Below are 18,221 nucleotides of genomic sequence, written 5' to 3' on the forward strand. Positions count from 1 at the left end.
GAAAACACTATCCAACATATAGAAAAAATTTGCTCTACCTCAACAAAACAACAAAATACATCCAGAGGTGGACCTAGCACATTTGGCGACCTAGGCAAGCTTCCCCCAGTGGGTGTGTGGGTGGATGTGTGGGTGGGTGGTGCCCTCCGTGCCCGCCTAAGTTTAAAGAAAGATCCTCTTCTGTATACATTAGTAAAATACATCTTGTAGAATAATGCAACAGTTACAATAATAATAATTTCCCTGTTGGTCAATAATTTCCCTATTAGGATTGATAAAGTATTTTTTATCTATTATCTAAAATATAATATAATCTCACTGGGACCATTTTTCTGTACTTTAATCTTGGTTCAATGATTTATTTCTTTGCCCACATTATACTGCTAAAAATACAATACTTTTGCTTCTATTGTAGCATTTCTACAATGTCGTTTTGATAGGCTTTCTTTTACCACTGATTAAGTCCTTCTTGACAAACATGTTCTCTCATGAGGGGTGTATTTCTTAACAAGGACTCAAAATAAAACACTTTTGACACATATATGTTTATTATCTCCTTATAAACTGTATGGATAGGCTCTCACTTAGAAACATAGCAAGTCATTTTCCTCTCGTCCGTCTTCAGGTGTGTGTGATGGCCTATGTGAAGCTCCACAGCCTCCTCCAGACGGTGCTGTGTCTAAGCTGGGAGGAGGTGTGCTTCCTGCTTGGGCAACTGGGCGCCCCCCTGTGGCCAGGAGGTGTCATGGATGGCACCAACTGTGGACATGCAGAGACTTTCTCCCAGCTGGTGCCCATCGTGCGGACGCTGCTCGATCAGCACGCCGACCCCATCACCCTCCAAAACCTACTGCCAAACCTGCCCATCACCAACGGCAGCACCACCTTCGCCCAGGACCTGAAGGCTTACTGTCACACAGTGGAGTGGCAGGGCTTTTACCAGCAGCAGGTCAGAGTTTTGGCTGTGCATTTAAAAAAAAAGACTTAATTTATCTTTAGGGAGTCTACAGAGCCTCCTGTCCAATCTTTCATAGGACCGAGCAGGTTCAACTAGCCGTCCTCTCTCAGATAATGTTGGCTCTGTTCTTTGTCACATTAGTGTACACTCAGGATTTTTGCAATCAGATGACAGGTTACCTCCAAGTGGGTGGCTGAGAGATGTAATCCAAATTCTTAAAACTGCTATCACAAGTTGAGAAAGCAGAAAAAACTAAACTCCCTAAAGTGCTCTTTAGCTGACCCTGAATGTATTTTAAGCAGAGATAAGTTTATGCTCAGACCTGAAAACTGATGCCAGACACGCTCGCCACTAGCTGAGATGAGGATTTATCATTGCTCTGTGTGACAGTGCACATCCATAAATCTGTTTTGTTTAGATTACTTATGTATACAGATCCTGCAATACGTTAGCCAGTGTGGCATAACTTTGGCTGCCATGACAGTTCTTGAAATTTGGCCCAGGCTGATTTCTCAAGCATGCATGTTTAAGTGTGAACGTGGTTGCAGTTTAGCCCATGTACTTGTTTTAAATTAATGTACAGGATAGTTCAATACATTTCTGTATTTTTATGCGGCTTCCTGTTTTTAGCATGAAGTGACCAATAGTACAGAGGCGCAAGTATAGACAGTGTGGGCAGGGCGGTTACTGGGGCCAGTGGTGTAAGGGGGCCCATAGATAGAGTAGGCTCTCCAACAATATTTGTGTAGAAATGGGCCCTTGCAAATAATGCAATTCATTTGCTATATATACCACTGAAAAGGCAAATTCACCTCCATCACAGTCTGTTCTTTTTCTTTTCTTTTAGTAGTCAGTCACAGTCTAGAACAAAATATATTTAATATGTTAAAAAAAACTAATAACCTTTTTCATTAAATTAACCCTTTGAAACTTAGGTCATCATCAGCTTTCTTGTGCTGCATCCAGACACCTTTCACAAGCTGTTAAACCCTTTCAAACCTGAGCTAATTACTTTGATGTCTTTCAAAAATTTGGGTGGAAAAGGCAATAAGGAGTTTGGCAAGAAATCTCTGAAAAGAAATTGCAAGAAATGAGTAATATGTGACAAGTAAAACACCTGAAAATTAGTTTTTTAATAAGTTTTATTATATATTTAAAATTCTGTTTCAGATATTTTTCAAATTTCAGCACTTATTTTGGGTCATTTTTTTTTTTGTTGCTTTTTTTCAGGTCATTGGTCAGGCCATTTCTTATTATTTATTTTCTTAGATATTTTTGTCATATATATATTTAATGATGATTTCTAGAAATATGTATGTCGGTGTTATCCAGTGTCAAGTCTTTTTGATCATGTGACGAGAAGATAAGATCAGGCGGTAACAAGTAACCAGTGTGCGCCTGTCATAATAGTGTGCACTCATTTTAAAGCTTATCACCATAAGTTGAATTCTGTTGGTAATTTTTAGTGAATCTTTTTTAATGTAGGTATTTGTTTTGTAGTTTGCATGAAGGTTTTTTTTTCTTTGTTGAGCTGTCCTGAACTTTTTTTGTAGCTGTGTGTGTGTGTTAATGTCCTCCTTGTGAAAATCTCGCTCTAGGTTCAGCCCACCATGGAGCAGTATGAGCTGGACAGGTTTGGGAGGAGCCATGACATCATGTCCAATTTCTGGAATTCCTGCTTCGATGACCTGATGAGTACGTCCTACAGACGAGACAAAGAGAGATCAGACAGCAAGTCAAAGTTTCAGGTTATAAAACTTTCAACCTTCATGCAGCAAACACTTTCATATAACAGCTGGGTCAAACACAGAGTTTACATGACACATCACTGGTCTGACATTTGCATCTGTTTGTGTGAAAGCAGGAAGTGATCATTGATCCCTACCTGAAGCGCGTCAGAAGTGAGAACAACAGGTACCTCAGCTGGCAGAAGCAGAGCTCCAGCCAGCAGGGGGTGGTGTGGAAGCATTGGAAAGCTTTCCGCAGGCTTCTGACCAGTGAGAGAGGAGCGTGGGCCAACAAGTATGACAACCTCTGACTTTCAATCACCCAACTTTCTTTTCAGTTGTTCTGACAAAGAATCACAAGTAATTTAAAGTAAAGGGAAAAACGTTCATCTGAAACTATACCGTCCTTTAGCTGTGCCTTGCTGCTCAGAATATGCTGACTTATACATTTTCCTTCCCCTTGTTTTGCCAGAGTTCAACCAGAGGTGAAACTGAAATTGTCAAATGCAGAGACGTATTCAAAGATGCGTCTCAAACTGGTGCCCAACTACAACTATGATCCTCACAGTGACGCCAGTGCTCTGAGGGATAACATGGGTATGTCACCGTGTGTAAACATATTATCTTTGTTCTTTTGTTATGTAGGAAATATACAGAAAAGTTGCACAAGTTGTCGTTTTTCTTTTGTGATCTTAAGGAGCTGACAGCCCTCGTAGCTCTGAGCCCCTCCCACTGGCTGTTGCAAAGGAGGCGAAAGTCAGCGACATGGAGGATGACCAGTTAGGAGACGAAGACCTTGTCTTTTTAGATAACAAGTGAGTCTCTATTTCTCAACTTTTTTATTGCTGTCTGCAGATTACAGCAATTTTTTCATGTGCCATAAACAAAGAAAAAATTAACTTCATATGGACCAGGCACACACACTTTTGAAAGACTATGCAGTCCTTCAACATTAATTTCCAGTAAAGTAAAGTACACACAAGTATAGTTTTGAGTATTTGTACTTTATTTGAGGGTTGGGTTTCTTTGGAAACGTATTTTTTTTATTCCACTGCATTTAAAAGATAGATATTGTACTTTTGATTCCCCTACATTTCCATGAAGGTTTTCGTTACTCGTTACATTTGCTTGGAAGTCAGCAGATGATTTTTTCTTTTCTTTTCTAAAATGCAAAAGTCCATGAACTGTGATTATGCAGTTCTGTGTGGTTTGATTGTCGAAGTGGTGTTTCTATACCTCTACCTCACGCATGAACTACTCAGACCCGGCAGCTCATTGGTAGAGAGGAGAGGTCATCAGCAGGCGCTTGTATTTGGTTATGCAGAGTTAGTCATGTCTATGGCAGTGGATGGAGATGAAGATTCCCCACCAGATCACCCATGGCTATAACTCAAGTCCATGTTTGAAGTTTTTGAGATGTTAAATGTTTTAAATGTTTTCTCTGTTTACCACACACTAACTTCAGTGGGTTATTTTTTAGTAATTGGGTTTTGTGAATGTGCTGTAACAATAGACATCATGCTTTGAGATTTGAAAAAAAAGGACTTAAAATACTTAACATTTTTTTAAATAAGCATCCTCCAGTACTTTAACACAAGAAAAGTTGTATTCAGCAACTTTGACTTGTATTGGAGTGATATTTAACCAGGAGTATTTATACTTTGACTCAAGTAATAAAGTTGTGTACTTTGTGGACCACTGGTCCTGGTGAGCATTAACATGCAGCACAGAAAATGTAAAGGTTTGACTGTTTCCCATGCTGTCAGGGTGGAGGCAGAAGACGAGAGCCAGAAAGAAAAACTGGTTCTGTCTGAAGACTGTGAGCTCATCACCATTGTGGCAGTTGTTCCGGGTCGCCTGGAGGTTACCACGCACCACCTGTACTTCTATGACGGCAGCAGCGAGAAAGAAGAGACAGAGGAAGGTAAGATAATGTGATTCTGATCACATATCACAACAACATCACACCTCAATTTTTATGTTCTTCAAAGGATTCTTATAGAAGTGAATGATGTCTGTGTCTTTAGGAATCGGGTTTGATTTCAAGAGACCTCTGTCTCAGCTCAGAGAGGTGCATTTAAGGCGCTACAACCTGCGACGATCTGCGCTCGAGCTGTTCTTCATTGATCAGGCTCATTATTTCATCAACTTCAGGAAGAAGGTGATGCTAGGATCAAATTGAACTCATTCTGCTGTGTAATTCAAATGAAATAAATGTTTTTAAATTCTTGATGTCTGCCCTCTCAGGTACGAAACAAAGTGTACTCTAGGATCCTCGGGCTGCGGCCTCCCAACCTGTTCTACTTCGGCTCTCGCTCCCCCCAAGAGCTACTAAAGGCATCCGGGCTTACACAGGTTATTATTTAATTGACTCCTATGAAGTGTTTATTATGCACAGAATTGCGCTTAATGTGTTGGACCAATCCGATGTTAATGTGTTGAACAGAAATGGGTATGCAGAGAAATCTCCAACTTTGAGTATTTGATGCAACTGAACACCATTGCTGGACGCACTTACAACGACCTGTCGCAGTATCCTGTGGTAAGTACATCCATGTCCCCTCACAGTGTGCACTACTTATATATTTGGTGACGGTTTTGTTCCTAAAGAGGATGAACTTGATGATGGAATTTTATACAAATGTCTAAGAGGATAAACTTATGAAGTCCTGACCTTTTTTTATTACAATGACAAAGGTCAGCTTTACTGTGACATTAAAATAATCTGCAAAAACACTTTTATTGCAATTATTTAACATCATAACTTAACATAACAGAAGAGGAAACATTTTGTCGGTTACTGAATTGTTGACGCTAATCTTGGAAGTCCGTCTTTGCTTCTGTCCAGTTCCCTTGGATCTTGTGTGACTACACCTCTCCCATTCTGGATCTGGAGGACCCGTCGGTTTTCAGAGACCTGTCCAAACCGATAGGTGTGGTCAACCCCCGCCATGCTCAGAATGTCAGAGAAAAGTAAGCGGATATATAATAATATGATTTTGTTTCTTGTATAAAAGAGTTGCAGGTCAGTAGCCTAACTTATTATATTGGGTTAAAATGGGCAAAAACGCTGTGCTGCTTTAATCCCTGAGCATTTTTCTCGTTTGTCACTAGGTATGAGAGCTTTGAGGACCCAACAGGCACCATTGATAAATTCCACTATGGCACACACTACTCTAATGCAGCAGGAGTCATGCACTACATGATCCGCATGGAGCCGTTCACCACTCTGCATATCCAGCTGCAGAGCGGCAGGTGGGCACGCTGATGAGTGCGTTATATTTCACAAAATGTTCTGCTGTTCTGTGTTCTCATATCTGCACATGTCGTCGTTGTTTAGGTTTGATTGTGCTGACAGACAGTTCCACTCGGTGGCAGCAGCCTGGCAGGCTCGCATGGAGAGTCCAGCTGATGTCAAAGAGCTCATCCCAGAGTTCTTCTACTTCCCAGAATTCCTGCAGAACATGAATGGTGAGGAAAAAAATGATCTGCTTTGTTTTGTTGTAAGATGATAACACATAAATATTTTAAAGAGCCTAATGCATCACTGCTGCATTATTGTTATAGGCTTCGACCTGGGACATTTGCAGATATCTCAGGACGAGGTGACGGACGTCCTGCTGCCTCGCTGGGCCACATCAAGAGAAGACTTCATCAAGCAGCACAGGAAAGCTCTGGTGAGTCGACACACTTTATAGTCTTAAAACTTTTCAGGCATTTGTCTTCTTACATACTTCAAAATGCCAACAACTTGTATTCTTTACATCCAGGAATGTGAGCATGTGTCCAGTCACCTCCATGAGTGGATTGATCTGATCTTTGGTTACAAGCAGAGAGGTGAAGAGGCAGTGAACACCCTCAATGTCTTCTACTACTGCACTTATGAAGGTAAGGAAAAAAATGAATATTCTTTCCTACTAATGATGGATTTGTTAAAAGAGTTGTCTTTTTGCTCCTGATGTTCCAAATATCCCTACTGTCTGTGTTCTTGCATGAGACTCACTGTTGCTGCTGGTTTGGCTCTTTTACAGGTGCTGTAGATCTGGATGCAATTGCCAACGAGACGGAGCGTAAGGCCCTGGAAGGCATCATCAGCAACTTTGGACAGACCCCCTGTCAGCTCCTCAAGGTAAAACTCCCAGAATAAATCACAGCTATTTTAAAGCCTTAATTATCAACAAAATGCTGGTAAGTTCTGTTTTTAAAAAAGTGGCACTGTCACATTTCTGTCTCCAACCAGGAACCTCATCCTCCTCGCATGTCAGCTGAGAATGCGTCGAGGCGGCAGGCCCGCCTGGACACTGTGCCTCCGAACATCTTTGAGCAGCTTGAAAAACTTCGGCCATTTGTGGAGGTGGGTTCTGTCATGATCTCATTATTCCTCTAAATAGATAACTCATATTGTGTTGGTGTGTATGTATATATTAACGTGTGTTTGTGTGTGTCTCAGGTGGTAAGCGACGGCCTTCCACTGGTACAGGCTGTGGTACCAAAGAGCCAGAATCGCTCCTTCATCATACAGGGCTCAGATATACTGGTAAGGTTCAGTCTGACACGCGGGTGAAACTTATTACAATGTTATAACAGTGATAACTTTTAAAAATATTATATTAATATATATTTCACATACTAAATAGTTAAACATTTTTGTATTACTTTTTCTCTGCAGGTGACTGTGAGTTCAAATGGGTTGATAGGGACACACAGCTGGCTGCCGTACGACAAAAACATCGCCAACTACTTCACCTTCACTAAGGACCCCAACATGACTAATCCCAAGTGAGTGTGCTCCGAAAATATATAAATATACCTGGGTGAACATTATATTAAATTTATATTTTTTGTGGTTTACGCAACCACACAACATCTAAAATGAATGAAAATGTTAAATATCTGTTTACCAAAATCTCAAAGGAATGTCATTTGCTGTCTCTAAAAAACATTAACAAGCTTCTCGGTACTCGGTAAAAAATATAGTTTTTGTAATATAATGGATGTGAAAGCTTAAGTTGCTCTGAATCTGATAGCAGCATCGAAAATGCTTCTGATTCTGCAAAAAATACTGGATTGGGTATCGATGAGTACAAATTAACTTTAAAGTAATTCATACCCATATTAAACAGCTGTTTTCCTGGAAATATTTTTTTTTGCCACTCTAAAACAGTAGCCTACACAACAAGTTGCACTGTGCAATCACTGGCATCTACTGTTTTACAGTGGTGAAAAAGAACTGATCTCCAATAAACAGTGTACTGGTAGCTATAAGCAAATTTCAGCAATTTGGATATATTTTGACTTGAAAATTCCCCCCGGTTAAGGGTTAAAACTGAGTCATGGCATACAACAATGATAGCAATCATTTCACATCTATTACAGTTGAGTAGTATATAGTCGTTCAGGAAGGAAAAAATGCAATTAATATCTGGAGTGAAAATTCACTTCACATCATTTCAACAGATGCATAAAACTCTCATGGCAGTTCAAATGGAAGCATAACATCTGTCTCACAATCCCTCTTTGTCTGTGAAGCTTCAAAGTCTGTTTAATTAATTGAATTTTTCTTTAATGGATCTTCTTTTAAACTGACCTTGAATGTGGATCACATAAAAGCAAAATAAATCATGATGAGAACCATTTCAACACTGTTTCACGCAGGTTGTAATTTGCAGATGTCATGACAGTTTAATGTGCAGATTCTAAATCTCCTCCACATTTAGGCCGCAGCTCAGTCTCACGTCTTCTTTCTGACTTTGATCTTTCCAAACTGCCAATGTGGTGCAGAACACAGCGATTCTTGAGCGGGCCTTTCTCTCCCGGGGTGGAGATCAGCGCTCAGGTTTTGGTGGTGTCTAATGACGGCCGCCTGCTGTTCAGTGGAGGACACTGGGACTGCAGTCTCCGTATCACCCAGCTGGGGAAGGGCAAGCTGGTGGGCAGGATCTGCCGGCACATCGGTGAGCTCTTATTGTCATATGTCAAACATATAGACAGTATATCTCAATATATATATATATATAGAGACAGTATATATATATATATATATATATTTAAATACTTGTTTCAATGTTATACATTTGTATTTTCATGTGTCCCACAAAGACGTTGTTACTTGCTTGGCTCTGGATCTCTGTGGCATCTACCTCATCTCTGGTTCAAGGGACACATCCTGTATAGTGTGGCAGGTTCTGCAGCAGGTAAACATCTTCATTTCGGCTGACTCACACACTCATACACATGTGCATCATTACAAGCTGCAGTTAAAGTCGTGGCTTCACATATGGATTCTCTTGGTTTTCTTTACTTCAGGGTGGCTTCTCCAGCGGTCTGTCTCCTCGGCCAGTGCAGATTTTCTGTGGACATGACCAGGAGGTCACCTGTGTGGCCATCAGCACTGAACTGGACATGGCAGTGTCAGGGTCAAAGGTCAGCGATATCACATTCTGTGGAGAGTTATAAGCTTGATACAAAATCTGCAGAATGTGCACATTAAGTAAGGGCTGCAACTGATGGTTGTTTTCATTAATCATTAATCAAATATTATTTTATTTAAAAAAGAAATCCTTTCTGACCAACAGTCTAAAACCCAAAATATTCAGTGTATAACAATGAAGAGCAAAGAAAAGGTGTAAATTAGTGATACAGGGGGCCACTTTTGCAAAATGACAGGACGTTGGGTATCAGTTAAACAAATAATAATATTAACTAGAGCCATCTATTTGCTGTATTTATGTCGTAATAAAAGATTCATAGAAGTGTGAGGGCAGGGACCTTTACAATGTTTTAAACAGATGCATCTACTGTTGTAATTAAGGAAGTATTAATGAGCCATAAACTGACTATCAATGGTGTAAATTCTCACATTTAAAAAGCTGGAGCACTTTTTCGGCATTATTAATCAAATATTACAATAGATGTATTTTCTGTTGATTCACTAATTGATTAACCTCTTAATTAATATCCTCTGCTTTAAAGTAAGCTTTTATGTAAGAAGCCTTTTTTTAATTGAATTTTGCTTGATTTCTGCAGGTTTGTGCAGGTGGAAAAAAATGCTATGCAGCGTAAACAACCACAATATGCTTGAAAACATTGCTTGGATCTTCTCCAAGCAAACTGTAATGTGGCTCATTAGAAGTAGGAATATAATCTGTACCAGCAACAGGAAACAACCCTAACAAGCGATTATTAAGTATGAGAAGACAGATGTTTCCATCTTATAGCCAGCGGACTCTCATTTTGGGCTTCTTTTTCATGTGCTCCTAACGGGTTAAATTAGAGCAGATACATGGAACATAAAAGTCCATTATGCCTAGCTGTAGTTTTAAGGGCTTTACATTGATCTAGTAAGACTCTCTGCCAAAAGTTGCAGCATGCCAAGAGTCCAATAAACAAGCTACTTGTGATCGCATATGGTTTTGGTTTGCAATTGGGAAACAACAATAAAAATAAAATAAAAACACATAAAAATGCACAAAAAGTAGAGTTTTTTCATCTTTACTGACTCTGCCTTGCTGCTCACTGTGTGTCAGGATGGGACTGTGATAGTGCACACTGTCCGACGAGGCCAGTTCCTGAGAACGCTGAGGCCTCCATGTGATAGCTGTGTACCCGCCCAAATCTCTGAGCTGCAGGTGGGCATGGAGGGCCACATTGTGGTGCAGACCTCGCTGGAGGAGCGCGCCAACAGAAAGGTACTTTAAAGGAATACTTCACCAAATAGCCATTTGTAGAAGAATTATTTATCCCGTGTTACGTTGAAATCATTAAGAAACTTTGCTTTTCTCACATGCCACCACAGTAAATGAAGAATCCAAAGGAGAAAATTGCTGATGAATTTAAGTAATAGGGGGCCACGTTTAACACCACTGAACAGTATCGAAACATCTACTCACAAATGCCAGCACAACTTGTGCAGCGTTGTCGTTTATCCGGTGGTATGCTCAGTATTGTGAACAAGTGCATTTCTGTTAAAACCTTATTATTTTTTTGTTTTTTGAAGCCTTGATTCGCTGTGAAGGCGTATAAGTAAACAAAGTTTTCTGAATGAATTCCATGTAACACAGGATGAATGATTGGTATAAAAATGGTTGTTTTCCTTTAATACACACAGTACAGTGAATATACAAACACACACTCCAACAAGTGTCTCTACCTGCTTACTCCATTACCCAAATTCTGCCTATTCCCACAGGGCAAGTACTCCATTCATGTTTATTCAGTAAACGGCTGTCTGCTGTCCTCCTTCACCATGGAGGAGCAGGTGACCGCTCTCCATCTGGTGTCTGAACACATCATCCTGGGGACCATGCAGGGCAGCCTCCACATACGAGATTTATGCAGGTAAAAGCTTTGAGAGCAAAGTTTGAAGTTCTTTAGAATGCTGCCAATTTAAAGCTGCATATTAAAAAGTGTGTTTCTTCAATCTGACTCTTCTCTGTTCGACAGCCTGGATGCTTCAGTAACGCCCCTGGCCTTGAAGGTCCCTGTGCGGAGTCTGTCTGTCACCAAAGAGTGCAGCCACATCCTGGTGGGACTGGAGGACGGGAAGTTAATTGTGGTGGGGGCAGGGAAGCCAGAGGAGGTGAGAAGCAGGACATCAAGTGATTGTGAGATGCGGGAGCAGGGTGGCGGTGTATGTTTGTGTGAGGAGGAGGAGGGGGGTAATCATATGCTAAGTGCTCGGTGCAAACCAGCTTTTTCTCATGATAATTGAGTGTCTTTAGTGTAACATCTCCATTTTAGCCCTGAAGTGAAGATTAACATGTTCCCACTCTGGTTCTCAGGTTCGCTCACGCCGCATTTGGGGCTACTCACGGCGCATCTCTCAGGTGTCGGCAGGTGAAACTGAGTATAATCCCACTGAGAATGCTGGCAAATGAGATGAGCGATGGTGGAGGAACTCTGAGGACTGTAGGCCGTAGATACTACCTGCACTGGCAAGATGCTCGCCAGACTCAACAAATCGTTTGTCCCCTTAACAAGCTGGGAAACTATCCTTCTCAGCCACGGATCTCTCTGAGAGAGCAACTATACACTGTGCACTTTTTTTATTCTTAAGTGATATTTTATTGCATATTTCTTTTACAGCTGTGTACTGTTTTTAATCAGCATCATTCCAAAGAGTGGCCTTGTTTTTGTGGACGGAGAAGAGCTTGGTGTTTGAACCCCTGTTAAACTGTAAATACAGTGAGTCGTATTTCAGGGAGGTGACTCGTACTGATTCAACCTCAGACACAGAGACAAGTACCGCTGTGAACTCTCCAGGCTCCTTGTTCCTGTCTTCTTCCTTGTCAGGGGAACAGCTGTGAATCCTGCGCTGTTGAATGTCCCAAAGCCGTTGTTTTGATAACGGCACCTTCTTAAAACTCCTGGAAACTTGAAATCTGCTGTAGATGTTGCTCGAGATTTCCATGTCGCAATACTGGTAAATACCACATGGGGTTTAACTTTGTAAAGAGGGGTAACTGGTCACTTTACTGAACCACTGTTGTGTTGTGATATTAAGCAGTCGACATCAGGATTTGCTGATCCTTGCACCAGAATTGCACTGCAATACCACAGTGTATAATCCTGCATTCCTTTATGCTCTGAGCAAAGTAAAACTGTTACAATTAAAGCAATAACTGCTTTAATGGTCTAGTATGTGAAATATATTCACTTTTTTATCATGACTGTGGAGCTTGGATGCAATGAAACTCAAGAGGAGAGCCTCCCGCTGCCTTACACACAATGGAGAATAGACCTTCACAAATGTGTCCTTTGTTATAACTCTGTCCATCACTTACTGTGTCCCTGTTTTATTTCACCTGAAAAGTGCCTTTTTTTAGCTTCTGTCTCGAGCCATGTATCCACACCAACTTCCAATCATCTATGTAAGATCACTATGTGTCAGACTGTACCCCCGCTGATCTGATTTAAACACACATTACAACTCAACTATGATTCAGATGTGGATAAGATGTTCATGAACTCAGTAAACTGTTGGCTAGATTCACATACTTGTCTGTACTGGTATTGTACTTTTTTTATGAAGTACTGAAAACATCTCAAGACGTGATGACTCTGAAACACGTAAGCGTAAAGGCGAGTGTGAGTGAGTGTCAGAGGAATTCACTTCCTGCCAGCCTCTTTCACTGTGGCTGGAACAAAGTAGTTGTTATGCAGCATCATGACGGGACAGAGACAAAGGGAACTATTTGGGGTGAATGCAATACCCATAATACTACGCACACACACACACACACACACACACACACAAATGACCCAGTCTGTGTTAAGACATTTTTCCTCTTACCTGTAGTGCTATTTATCAGTCCAGATTTGTTTTGGTGTGAATGTGTGCTGGAGATAGAAGCCGTAGTGATGTCTGCCTTCTCTCAAAAATAACGGAACGAGATGGCACTCGGCTTGTGGTTCTCAAAGCGCCAAAAAAAAATAATACATTTGAAAAACTCAACAATGTCTCTTTCCAGAAATCATGACCCGGTTATTCAAGATAATCCACAGACCTTGTTGTGAGATGTTTTACTTTGGAACTGTTTACTTTCTACTGAACAACACCAGCCAATCAAATTACTGCGCCGAAGGAGCCGTTCATCTACTGCAAGCTCACCTCGCACCAATAAGGTCGCTGACATTACAGTTCAGACAAGGAGAACACCATTAATGTCCAGCTTGTGCTGTCAAGAGTATGAGCCTCTTGTTCGTGATGCTTCCCGCCACGTAGCTACTGTGACGTCACCAGTTTGTTTGTGGATTCAAGTTTTTAAGCCTTGACTTTTGCATTTCAGCCGTTGCCACATTGTTTTTTTGGAGGCAGAAGTGGATAAAATTTGGATGAGAGTTTGGAGCTGTGGAGCGAAGGGTGGATCTGACTAATAGACTGTTGCAACACCTCGCAGAGTTAATAACGTAAACGGGCGAGTTGTATAAAAATTCCACCCCACGCACAGTCGTCATTATTGTTGAAATTAGCTACAGGGACCCAAACAGTTTTTGTAACGGCATAAAAACATTAATTTCTGCTGTAAAGCTGTGCATAATAACATGGGTGTCTATGGGGATTTCTGATCATTCATGGAACTGCAGTTTTTGGCATTTCTGTGTTGACTTCATTTTTTTAGCTCCTTGGTAGATGCTCACTTCCTCGCGCAGTGATATGGTTGGCAGGTTTTTGCGCCCCACCCTTTGGTGACCCTATGAGGCAAACAACACTCCACTACTGACCCAAAATAATCACATAAGACTCCTTTAAACAATCAAATGCATGGGATTTAACAAAAAAAATGCAAACAAGACAATAAAAATCCCAGGCAGAGAGGCAGCAAGACCAGCAGTCCAAACAGCCTGTCTCTTCTGCTGCTGAACAGGAGCTCTCAAGCAGCTCCTTCCCAGACCAGGTGCAGCTCGCTGCAGATCACCTGTGCAGAGCTGCAGGACAGAAAAAGGACAGAATACATACAGCCGTGGCAAAGGTGTAGTTCAATTGAAAGACGGTGGTTCCTAAGTGAAACGGCTCACAATATAAGGTCTGTGGATAACTTTTAGTAACTATGTTATGATCTCTGGAAAGCGACATAGCTTTTGGTTTTTTTCATGTTAATTATTTTTGCACTTTAGGCACCACAAACTGAGTGCCGTTTGTCACATTTCATTGGGGAGAAGGCAGACATCACTCGCACCAAATCCACACTGATAAATAAAACTATGGGTAAGAGGAAAAACATGTATTTTTCATTTGGGGTTTAGCTGTCCCTTTAAGTATAAGCAACTATATTTGGCATGTTTACTTATAAATTCCTAGGCAAAATCAGTGCGTCATTCAATGATAATACTCTGAGATGACACACTGCCTGTGGATATAATGGCTTGTTTACATAAGCAGCTGTTCAAGTACATTTGATAATCTAGTTTTGGGTTGTGCACACTGATATCATTTCATGGAACATTTCATGATCTGTTTTGATCTGAATGTAATATCTCATTTAATGCAGAAACGCTCAAAGCCTCAAAGAGCTCACGATGGAGGCTTCCTTTCAGAACTGGGCCTTAGCAAATAGTTTTTGTCAAAAAGTAAGTTTAAGTTGTAATGTAAATGATGCTTCTGATGTTATTTGTTGTTCAAGTGTCCTGAATAAGATCAAAGTCGTCCTACAAAAAGCCTTGAGCGAAGGGCAGCACTGCCTTGAATTTGGATTATTATTTAGCTTTTGTATTGTTCTTGGAAGATCTTGAAAATACACTTTACTTTTTAAAAGTCACACAGCTTGTGCTCCTTGTAACTTAACAGAGAATCGTGATAGTATGTCTTTGTTTTTTCTTGTATTTAGTGCTCCTTCTTGAAATTGTCCTAACATGGCCAATAATTGTGCCTGTACACTCATATTCAGGAATCCTCTCTTCTATGAACCTCTGCCCATACCCTGAGGATGATCGCCCATTACTGAAAAATGAGCTCTGATTCTTGTGTGTGAACCGCAGCAGGAAGGAAACTGATCCGCTGCCACGCAAAGCTCATCCAGCTCCTCTACTGTAATCCCAGCCTTGCATGAGTCTGTGATGTTAACCCTATTAGAGTTGAAAAGGTCACAGTGAGCACATTGACTTGAAGAGGAGACTTTGATCTCCTGGTGGGCCGAACATCCTGTCGGCCTCCCCATAAACACCTTCGGGGGTACAATTCAGAGAGGTGGGGAGGAGTGAGGCGGGTGATAAAACCGACCTGTGGACCCCCAGTCAAATACAAACCGCAGAATAGTGAATAAGGGAAGTGGAGTAGGAGGGCGAGGAGGAACGCAGGCGCTCTGATGTGGCTCCGCTGACAATGGTGGGAGGGATTGACACCTCGCTCTCGGTTATTGGCAGTCTCTCCCTCTGACCTCTCCAGACCCGAGGGCAGGCTGAGGGGATGGATGTCGTGAAATACTGCCATTTTAGTGTTGTTCAAGTTGTTCCTGCCAAGAACCACAACAATACTCAAACAGGCCTTGGTCAACAACCTCCCCCTCTCTGCTCGCCTTCTGGTCCAAAAGATCATGTTTTTTTATAGCTGCCTTATCGTTCCCACCCAAGCATGACCACAGAGGAACCTGGCCCTGAGATAAAGAGTCTGCAGCCCTACGGCAAGAAGGTGTAGACAAGTAAAGAATAAAGACGTGAGGACAACTGTTTATTTATCTGATTGCTGATAAAATTGTACTTATTTTTACCATTTGTTTGATGTTTTCTCTCATACACTGCAAAAAAATATGCAGACAAATTTTTATTTTAAAAAAAGTGGAAAAAAAGCAGTGTGATAACATTACTACAACATTACTGTTGCTAAAAAAATCTACTTGTTTTTTAAAATTTTCTAGACATTTCAATATCTTGAAGCAAGACAGATTACTGCGCTAGAATTTAGGAAAATGACAGAAAGATCTTGACCAAATAGGAAACATGTCAAAATAAGACTTTTAAAAACTCAAAAAAAAGACAAAAACAAAAACTTTTATTTTATTTTATTTATGTAATTATTTTAATTTCTTTTACATGTTTTTATTGGCAGCCAGGGGATTTACAAAAAAAGACAAATGTACTACTTCAAGCCTGTTTTAAACAATACAACAAATTAGTTAGCAGCTAAACAAGCAAATGATCAAAATAAATATGATCAAATAAATAAAAATAATATAAATTTGAACAGAAACAAAATTATTTCACTTGTTTAAAAGACTCAGTGCTGGAAAAAAAGTGTGGCTTAAGCGATGCATACTTATGTTATAGGGAGACAAAAATACAAAATCAAAATTAAGCAAGTAAGAGTTTTATTTGTCCTCTCTGTGTGTATGAGTAAGAGAAACGGAAATGTGCCCTGAAGTTTTATCAGAGCAGGAACGTCCTCTCTGCCTGTCTCCTCTCGTCCCTCAGCAGGCTTTGAAGTGCAAGTAGTATTGTGTCTGAGAGATCTCTCCATTTGTTTTCCTCTGAAGTCCCCGGGGCCCCCTGCAATGCATTCACTAGAATTTACAAGGTGTGTAATTTACCCCGCGTTGGTTTTCTAATCTTTTGAATTGCTGAGATCAAACATGTGCTTCTTCTTCAGAGCATCTTGTTTGATTCACATGCTTTCTTTTGTTTCTGATAACAACTGATCACAGCTCTGTGTAAGTGGCTGTAAAACAGTGTCACAAAACTCCACTTTAGAGGGTTTTTATCCTCAAATCCACATATGTTTTTTCACTTTGATTAATGTGGGGATATGGTAGAAAGTGTAACCCCTAATGTGAAAATCTGTTTTTACACATTTTAATTCTGGGAATTAAAAACATAATCATGGACTTTTCCCAGTTCTTTCATGACGTCTCAGCAGCCAGCAGTGGAAGCTCGACTCAGACTATGAACTTAAGTTAAAGTAGCAATACAACAGAGTAAAAATAATTCTTTATTAAAGTAGCAATACAACAGAGTAAAAATAATTCTTTGTTAAAGTAGCAATACAACAGAGTAAAAATAATTCTTTGTAACACATAAAAGCCATATAATCAAACTGATTTTTGGGTGAAAGTGTAAAATTATTGGCATTACAATATATTTAAAATACCGAAAGTATAAGTATGCATTATGCAGAATGGTCCATTGTAGAAAATTATGATTATTATTATATTATGCTGGACAGTTTAATCCATGATACATCATAATTTATTTGTTGATTATATTTCTATTAACAATCTGAATCCACAAAGTAAGACTGTCATAAATGTAGTGGAGTAAAACGTACAATATTTGCCTCTGAATTATCATGATAAAGTATCATGGAAATACTGTACTCAAGTAAAGTACAAGTAACTCAAAACTGTGTGTAAGTGAAATACTTGAGTAAATATATTTAGTGTCTGTTGCCACTTCCAGCAACAATAATACCACATTACTTTGACATCTATGTGTATAAATAGGCTAGATAAAGTATAATATATATACTTTTATATCTTATATTTTGCTGTGATGGAGAAAGTCTTCAGATCCTTAAGCACAATGTAGCGGTGAAAAATACTCCATTATAAGTAAAAGTGTCATGAGCAAAATGGTCACTGTTGGGTGTTACACAATTACAAATTAACATTACTGTTACTAATGTGTACGCAGTATTTTCACTGTTTTTATATATTGATAGGAAGTTTGATATATTACAGTGCAATATATTTGTTTAAGCTAATGTTTTGCATTTAGGGTAAGGTAACTCAGTTATGGTAACTTTAGAAGGTAGAAGACGGTAGAGAGTAGAGGGTAGTAAAGTACAGTACAGTGTTTTTTCATGTTTTTTTTTCTATAATGTCTCGTTTATTCATTCAGTATTGAACCCTTTGGGCCTCCATACTCAAAGCTATTGTTTGTTAAATTTTTCGATCTATTTGTTTATCCCAGCAGGTTTGGGGGTAAAATAGTAATTTTACTCCGTAAATTCACACATACAGTAACAATGACAGACTTGATCGCAGTTCTTCCATTACATTTCAGTTTCCAGCAGCGCGTCGCAGGGATGCACCAATCAGGAGGCTGCG

General features: G+C 40.0%; 1 protein-coding gene across 1 annotated transcript in view; it reads left to right on the forward strand.

The window, feature by feature from the left end:
* Nucleotides 1-12,678, forward strand: part of nbeal2 (neurobeachin-like 2) — a 49,003-nt gene extending 36,325 nt beyond the window's left edge. Inside the window, 25 exon segments of the mRNA XM_042490641.1 lie at nucleotides 626-949; nucleotides 2,557-2,706; nucleotides 2,823-2,980; nucleotides 3,158-3,282; nucleotides 3,383-3,500; nucleotides 4,452-4,609; nucleotides 4,713-4,846; nucleotides 4,933-5,040; nucleotides 5,132-5,227; nucleotides 5,534-5,658; nucleotides 5,800-5,940; nucleotides 6,026-6,156; nucleotides 6,253-6,362; nucleotides 6,456-6,573; nucleotides 6,717-6,814; nucleotides 6,926-7,039; nucleotides 7,136-7,222; nucleotides 7,355-7,464; nucleotides 8,467-8,639; nucleotides 8,785-8,879; nucleotides 8,992-9,108; nucleotides 10,212-10,373; nucleotides 10,874-11,022; nucleotides 11,128-11,263; nucleotides 11,466-12,678. Coding sequence (XP_042346575.1) covers nucleotides 626-949; nucleotides 2,557-2,706; nucleotides 2,823-2,980; nucleotides 3,158-3,282; nucleotides 3,383-3,500; nucleotides 4,452-4,609; nucleotides 4,713-4,846; nucleotides 4,933-5,040; nucleotides 5,132-5,227; nucleotides 5,534-5,658; nucleotides 5,800-5,940; nucleotides 6,026-6,156; nucleotides 6,253-6,362; nucleotides 6,456-6,573; nucleotides 6,717-6,814; nucleotides 6,926-7,039; nucleotides 7,136-7,222; nucleotides 7,355-7,464; nucleotides 8,467-8,639; nucleotides 8,785-8,879; nucleotides 8,992-9,108; nucleotides 10,212-10,373; nucleotides 10,874-11,022; nucleotides 11,128-11,263; nucleotides 11,466-11,561 — 3,333 coding nt within the window. The 3' untranslated portion in view covers nucleotides 11,562-12,678.
* The last annotated feature ends 5,543 nt before the right edge of the window (nucleotides 12,679-18,221 follow it).

The sequence above is a fragment of the Plectropomus leopardus genome, chromosome 7 (assembly GCF_008729295.1).
Source record: "Plectropomus leopardus isolate mb chromosome 7, YSFRI_Pleo_2.0, whole genome shotgun sequence".
NCBI lineage: Eukaryota > Metazoa > Chordata > Actinopteri > Perciformes > Serranidae > Plectropomus > Plectropomus leopardus.